At 45.5% G+C, this 6,565-nt stretch overlaps 1 protein-coding gene across 1 annotated transcript; it reads left to right on the top strand.

Annotated features, from left to right (window-relative positions):
- Nucleotides 1-341: 341 nt before the first annotated feature.
- On the top strand, nt 342-1,615 carry LOC117556042 (C-X-C motif chemokine 2-like). The gene is made up of 4 exons (XM_034231183.1): nt 342-538; nt 691-802; nt 1,035-1,112; nt 1,289-1,615. Exons 1-4 carry the CDS (start codon nt 475-477, stop codon nt 1,359-1,361), a joined length of 327 nt encoding a protein of 108 aa, XP_034087074.1. The 5' UTR covers nt 342-474; the 3' UTR covers nt 1,362-1,615.
- Nucleotides 1,616-6,565: the final 4,950 nt, after the last annotated feature.

Genomic DNA, 6,565 nt, shown 5'->3' on the forward strand with positions numbered 1-6,565 from the left:
AACTAAGGTATTGTTTGTGGTTTGGAGGTGGCGTGTGGTGCAGTGGGTTGTGCGTTGGTGTTGGGATCAGGGATCACAGGTTCAAACCCCATTGCAGTCAGCATGTCGTTGTGTCCCTGGGCAAGACACTTCACCCCAAATTGCTCCTGTGGGGATTACCCACAGTATATATGTAAGTCGCTTTGGATAAAAACGTCTAACAATTGACATGTAATGTTTTGAAGTTTCACTTTCCAGCCTGGTAGAAATTCCCCTGGTCACAGGAAGTATGATGAGGTAAGGAAGTGAAAAGAGTATTTAAGAGGGACCCTCAGCCTCTACCTCTTCACAGTCCTCCTGTCAACAAACAGTGCTCTCTCAGACTCTGGCTAACATCTCTAGCTGCACTTGTTACTGCTCGTTCTATCATCTTCACAGCAAGAATCAAGATTTGTTCTAGCACTAGTGTCTTCTCGACCAAAAAGGAAAGCAACAATGTCCGGCATCATGAAAGTGTTTCTGCTCCTGGCTGTCATCATCTGCATCACTGAAGCCCAACGTAAGTGTTTGTACTATATCAGCATTTACAACTCTAACAAAGAAAATGTCAGGTGTTTAATATACTTTTGTATACGTCTCGGTAACTGTTAGATGAAATATGTGCACTGAAAACAAATTGTAATTCAATTAAATCCTTGTCTTTTTCTGTAGGTCATCAATCAGGAGGCTGTCTGTGTCAACGTGTCAGGAGTAAAATACGCTCAAAAGTAAAGGACATCCATATCTACCCGGCAACCACGTTCTGTGCCAAAGTGGAGATTGTGTAAGTTACAGTAAAATGGTTTATTAATTGCTATTAGGACAATGTATCTCCCTGGCACCAATAAAACCTAGAAATTCACTTTAATTTAGATGGTTAGAGTTTAGCCTCAGTTGGGTGGAACATTATAATGCACTTCTAGTTATCTGCCTAATGATTTATGAATATTTGTTTATATAAATTATTTGGTTAAAATGTGTTTTTAACGTGAGGTGTCCTCTGTCCATTTCAACAGTGTCACCGACAGAAGGGGAGCTCGCTTCTGCCTGGACCCCGAGTTGGCGGCAGTCCAGAGAGTCATGGCTTCCATCATGTAAGTATACCAGACATCAATCCAAGCCTTACCTTCAAATACACTCACCATCCAATTACAACGTTTACTCTGTCAGTGATTCTCTATATTTGATGGAACAGTAATGAGTGATGTGATGCCTTCTTCTCCACACTTGTGTATCTTATGTTTCCTTCTGGTTTCGTTTTGATTTATAGAAAAGCCAGAACCACAGCCAGACGAGCTGCGCTCACTTCCAGCCCAGACAGCACCAACACAGCTAGCCTCTAATTCTTCAACTCCTGGGATCAAAAAGAAGCTAAAATGACCTCTGACCCCGTTTGAAAATGCACCTTCAAGGAATGTAGATGTGAACTGAATGAAACTGTTTGTCTATTTATCCTCTATTTATACTCATGTGCACTGTAGTATGTTATTTTTTACATGTCTTTTATTCGTTTTTGTAAATTAATGTATGTGTTGAACCAAGTCCTTTGCCTTTTGGTAATTTCAGTGTTTTTCTAAATAAATATAAAATCAATGGAGCATTGAGTGCTTGTTTTCTGTTCAAAGTCTGATAATGTTGTGTCAACAAACACTGCTACCTTGTGGTTCAGGGCTGCCAATGCAAGATGTTAAGTACATGTGTCAGGTCATGTATCCTGTTTAGAGGGAGTTCATTTCTAAGAAGTGTTCTAGACATGATTAATATGGAGGCTAAAGATGAGATGAGGTACAGGCCTAGAGCAGAGAGGGAGGACCCTAAGAGAATTTTCACCATTCTCCGGGAGATGTATGGTTGTGCAAAGTCTTATGTTACTTTACAACAACATTTCTTCTCTTGAAAGCAGCAGGATGGAGAATCGTTGCAGGACTTTTCTCATTCTTTGTATTGTATGATGGAAAAGATTGAACGTTGTTCCCCACAAGGCGTGTGCAGCGCCTCCACACTTCTTAGGGATCAGTTTGTCGAACATGTGCTTGACCTTCACAGGGAGTTGAAACGTGTCGTGCGGCAACACCCTGACTATACTGTTCTAGAGGTACGAGCTGAAGCCATACGCTGGGAGAGGGATGGACGACCTGATGAGCCTAGAGGTAGGAGTTATTCAATACCCTCCCTGAGTGCTATGCAATGTTCTGGAGGAGTGATATCAGATTGCCCAGGTAACCCAGATATGGAAGAGATAAAGCACATGTTGCTGAAACAACAAGAACAGCTTAACCAGCTGACACAGGGTCTAATAGCTTTACAGACAGCCCCTAAACCCCCTGCTACACTGCAACGCCCAGCCCATGTTATATGTAGACGTTGCCAAAAGCCAGGTCATTATGCCAGGGAGTGCGGTGATGGTCAGGTTGAGTCACAGGGACAGTAGTTGAGGCCCCATTGTCAATGGCACAGCAACCTCCTTAGCACAGGAGGCGGGAAACTTTTTCCCTCTGATGTAAAGAGCCAAACATCAGGAGGGGATAACACAGGCTCAAGTGAACAGAGAACAGCTGCCAAAATCATTGCACCTAGTCTTGTTGCACCTTGTCCTAAAGTAACTGTAGGTCTGGGTGGTGTACCTGTTAACTGCCTACTAGATACAGGATCTATGGTCACTACCATGGTTGAAAGTTTCTTCCTCCAGCACTTCAAGGATGCCCCTAGGTCTTGCCGCTGGCTTCAGCTTCGTGCTGCCAACGGGTTGGAAATTCCATATATAGGGTATATGTGGAGCTGGATGTGGAAGTGTTGGGAAAGGTTATACCCCGGCGAGGTGTTTTGGTTGTTAAAGACCCCCCTGACCAAATATCTCCCTCAGAAGTTCCTGGTGTCTTGGGCATGAACGTGATCAGAGAATGTTATCACCAGTTGTTCAGTGAGCATGGCGCTGATCTGTTTGCTCTTCCTACAGTGCAGCAGGCTCCGCCAATGTGGCAACAGGCACTACAACATTGTCAACATGTTCAGCTACGTGCAACCCCCCCTAAAACAGGTTTGGCAAGAGTGAGAGGTAAGCATCCCATAATCATACCAGGGGGTACAGTAAAGTGGGTGACTGCAACATGTTCCTCTCACTTTAGTGAACCTACAGGTGCTGCGTTGATTGAGCCCTTGATGATGGTCATTCCCTCCCTGAGTGTGTGTTGCTCTCCCCAGCAATGGTCACAGTCACCAATGGCACTGTGTACATTCCATTGGTAAATGTAGGTGAGACAGATGTTGTTCTCCATCCTCGCCTTCCTATAGGACGTTTGAGTCAGGCTCAAATTGTAAGTTTGCCAGATGGTGTTTCTACTGTAGCACATGAGTCAGGTGGTGTGACAGTTACCCTTTCCTCCCAAGAAGCTCAGGTGAACCCAGTAAGGCAGCATATAAAGACTGCAGATTTATCTGGCCTCGCTCAGTCAGATCAGGAAAAGGTAAGGTCTATGTTGAGGCAGTATGAGTCCGTCTTTGCAGCTTCTGACTCTGACCTGGGTTGCACCAATCTCTTAGCGCATGACATCCCCCTAGTTGATGAGGTGCCAATTAGGCAGAGGTACAGGGGAATTCCCCCATCTGACTACGACGAAGTTAGGGCTCACATTCGTCAGTTGCTAGACAGCCAGATTATAAAGGAAAGCTGTAGCCCCTATGCCTCTCCCATTGTCCTGGTGAGAAAGAAAGACGGCAGCCTGAGTCTTTGTGTGTGTCTGTTGAATAACAAAACACGCAAAGACGCATTTCCCCTCCCAAGGATTGAAGAGTCTTTAGACGCACTGTCCGGATCCAAGTGGTTTTCCACACTAGATTTGGCCAGTGGTTACCATCAAGTCCCTGTTGCAGAGAAAGACAAACCAAAAACGGCTTTCTGCACACCTTTTGGCCTTTTTGAGTTTGAAAGGATGCCATTTGGATTGTGCAATGCTCCCAGTACATTCCAGCGTCTGATGGAAAGGATGTTTGGAGACCAGCACTGCCATTCTCTTCTTCTGTACCTTGACGATGTGTTTTCCTCCACAGTAGATGAGCACCTCAAGCGACTGGAACTGGTTCTAGGACGTTTCAAACAAGAGGGGTTGAAGGCAAAGCTGGAGAAATGCCATTTCTTCCAACAAGAGGTGCAGTACTTGGGACATGTTATTTCTGCAGCAGGTGTGTCTACTGACCCAAAGAAAATTGCGGCTGTGGCTGACTGGCCCAAACCAGGTACTGTGTCACAGCTAAGGTCTTTCCTCGGTTTTGCCAGCTATTATAGGCGCTTTGTTGAGGGGTTTGCCAAGTTGGCTGCACCTCTCCACAAGTTAGTGGCGGAGCTGACCGGGAAGAGGAAGAAGAATTCCTGCGGTCGGGATGTTGATCTGAGTGATGCATTGACAGCTCAGTGTGAAAACGGCTTTAAGGACCTCAAGGCAATGCTGGTATCCTCACCTGTACTCACCTATGCTGACTTTAAACTTCCATTCATTTTAGAGGTGGATGCCAGCCATGACGGATTGGGAGCTGTCTTATCCCAGGAGCAGGAAGGGAAGGTCAAACCCATTGCATACGCCATCTGCAGCCTACACCCAGCTGAGAAGAACTATAGCTCCATGAAATTTGAGTTTTTGGGCATGAAGTGGGCCATGACACAAAAGTTCCATGATTACCTGCTGGGTCATAAATGCATAGTTTTGACTGATAATAACCCCCTCAGCCATTTAGGGACTGCAAAATTGGGGGCTACAGAGCATCGCTGGGTAGCTGAGCTGGCGGTATTTGATTACACCGTGCAGTACCGCCCAGGACGCACCAACCAAAACGCTGATGCCTTGTCCAGGCAATGCCCCTCAAATTACATAGTGGTAGTCGGACCAATAAGTGTTTCAGCAGCTGCACAACCACCATGGCCATCAAGGTATCGAGCGCACTACTGAGCTGATCCGACAGAGATGCTACTGGCCAGGTATGAGACGAACAATCAAAGACTGGTGTCAACTGTGTGAGAGATGCAGTGTTGCTAAAAATACACAGCCACAAATCAAAGCCCCCATGGGCCATTTGCTAGCCTCAAGACCTAACGAAATACTGGCTATAGATTTCTCTTTCTTAGAGCCTGCTAGGGATGGGAGAGAACAAGTCTTGGTAATGACTGATGTGTTCTCTAAATTTACCCAGGTCATCCCAGCTCGTGACCAGCGAGCTGCTACAGTGGCGGAGGTGCTTGTTAAGGAGTGGTTCTACAAGTATGGTGTCCCAGCTCGACTGCACTCTGACCAGGGTCGCAGTTTTGAGAGCACAGTCATCCAGCAACTGTGTGATCTCTACGGCATTAAAAAGTCGAGAACCACCCACTACCATCCACAAGGTAATGGACAATGTGAACGTTTTAATAGAACTCTGCACAACCATCTACGCACCCTGACCATTGAACAGAAGAGCCGATGGCCAGAATATCTCCAACAGGTCGTGTTTAGCTATAATACTACTCCACATCAAACCACAGGTCAATCCCCCTTCTTTTTTATGTTTGGCCGGGAACCCCAGCTTCCAGTAGATTTCCTATTAGGTCGTGTGGAAGAGCCTACGGCAGGAGAGGTCTGTGACTGGGTCCGGGAGCATCAACGACGGCTCCAGGTAGCAGTCGATGGTGCACGTGACGGTGATAAGACCGGCGGTATTGTGTGTGTGAGGGGCTGCGCCGTCCGAGAGACATAAGATTGTCCGCCACTGCTGTTTTGTTTTACCGTTCTGTTTCCCTTATTTTGGTTTGTTATAGTTGTTCGTTTTGATGCTTTTGTTTACATTGTTGCTCCAATTCCTAATCTCCCAAGAGTATTAGTGTTTTTACTATCTCAATGAATTGATGTACTATTGTGCTTTGTGTCTTTTGTTGAGGGATCCAGCACCCCTGACGTGAGCAGCAGCCTTGGGAGTTGGGATTCAGCGGTGTTAGGCCCTCACGTGCACTTCACTGCCCCTTAAGTGTGTGTGTGTTTAGTTAATTTTGCACTTTTCTTAATTTATCACTTTCTTTTCAGTTGCTGTGTCTGTACAGGGCACGTGTGAGTGGCGGTGAGTAGTATTCAGATTTGACCTGCTTGTTTCCCCCTCCCAACAGTAACTGTCTGCGCTCATTTAGCCGTTTTTTATACGCTGGATACCATTTTAAATAGCATAGTAGATGAATTCCTAATAAATTGTTGTTGTTTACTGGTTAAAATATTGTTTGTAAATGTGTCTATTTAATAATAAATGTCATACTCTTGGGGGAAAATCCTTGTCTTTGGCTTTTTTGTTGACTGCCAACTGTATCGTGTTTCTTTAAAATTGAATCTGTGGAGTTTTTGCTGTTTGATCAAGTTGAGTCAGAGGGCAACTTTGATCAGTAGAACAGCTAAACTTTACGCCGTGTGCGCGGCCGCGGTTACATGGCTAACATATGCAACAGATAGCATGAGGGCTCCAAAGCTGCAGGGAGATGACAGGAGATAAACTGTCAACATGCGCTTCTGCTAAATTCTGATAGGGGCGGTTCAGGTCA

The sequence above is a fragment of the Gymnodraco acuticeps genome, unplaced genomic scaffold (assembly GCF_902827175.1).
Source record: "Gymnodraco acuticeps unplaced genomic scaffold, fGymAcu1.1, whole genome shotgun sequence".
Lineage (NCBI taxonomy): Eukaryota > Metazoa > Chordata > Actinopteri > Perciformes > Bathydraconidae > Gymnodraco > Gymnodraco acuticeps.

Excerpts from the sequence above, each read along its gene's own strand:
- LOC117556042 (XM_034231183.1), top strand. The coding sequence starts at position 475 with ATGTCCGGCATCATGAAAGTGTTTCTGCTCCTGGCTGTCATCATCTGC. Across the intron at positions 539-690 it reads CTGCATCACTGAAGCCCAAC|GTCATCAATCAGGAGGCTGT; the intron begins GTAAGTGTTTGT and ends CTTTTTCTGTAG. Across the intron at positions 1,113-1,288 it reads AGAGTCATGGCTTCCATCAT|AAAAGCCAGAACCACAGCCA; the intron begins GTAAGTATACCA and ends TTTGATTTATAG.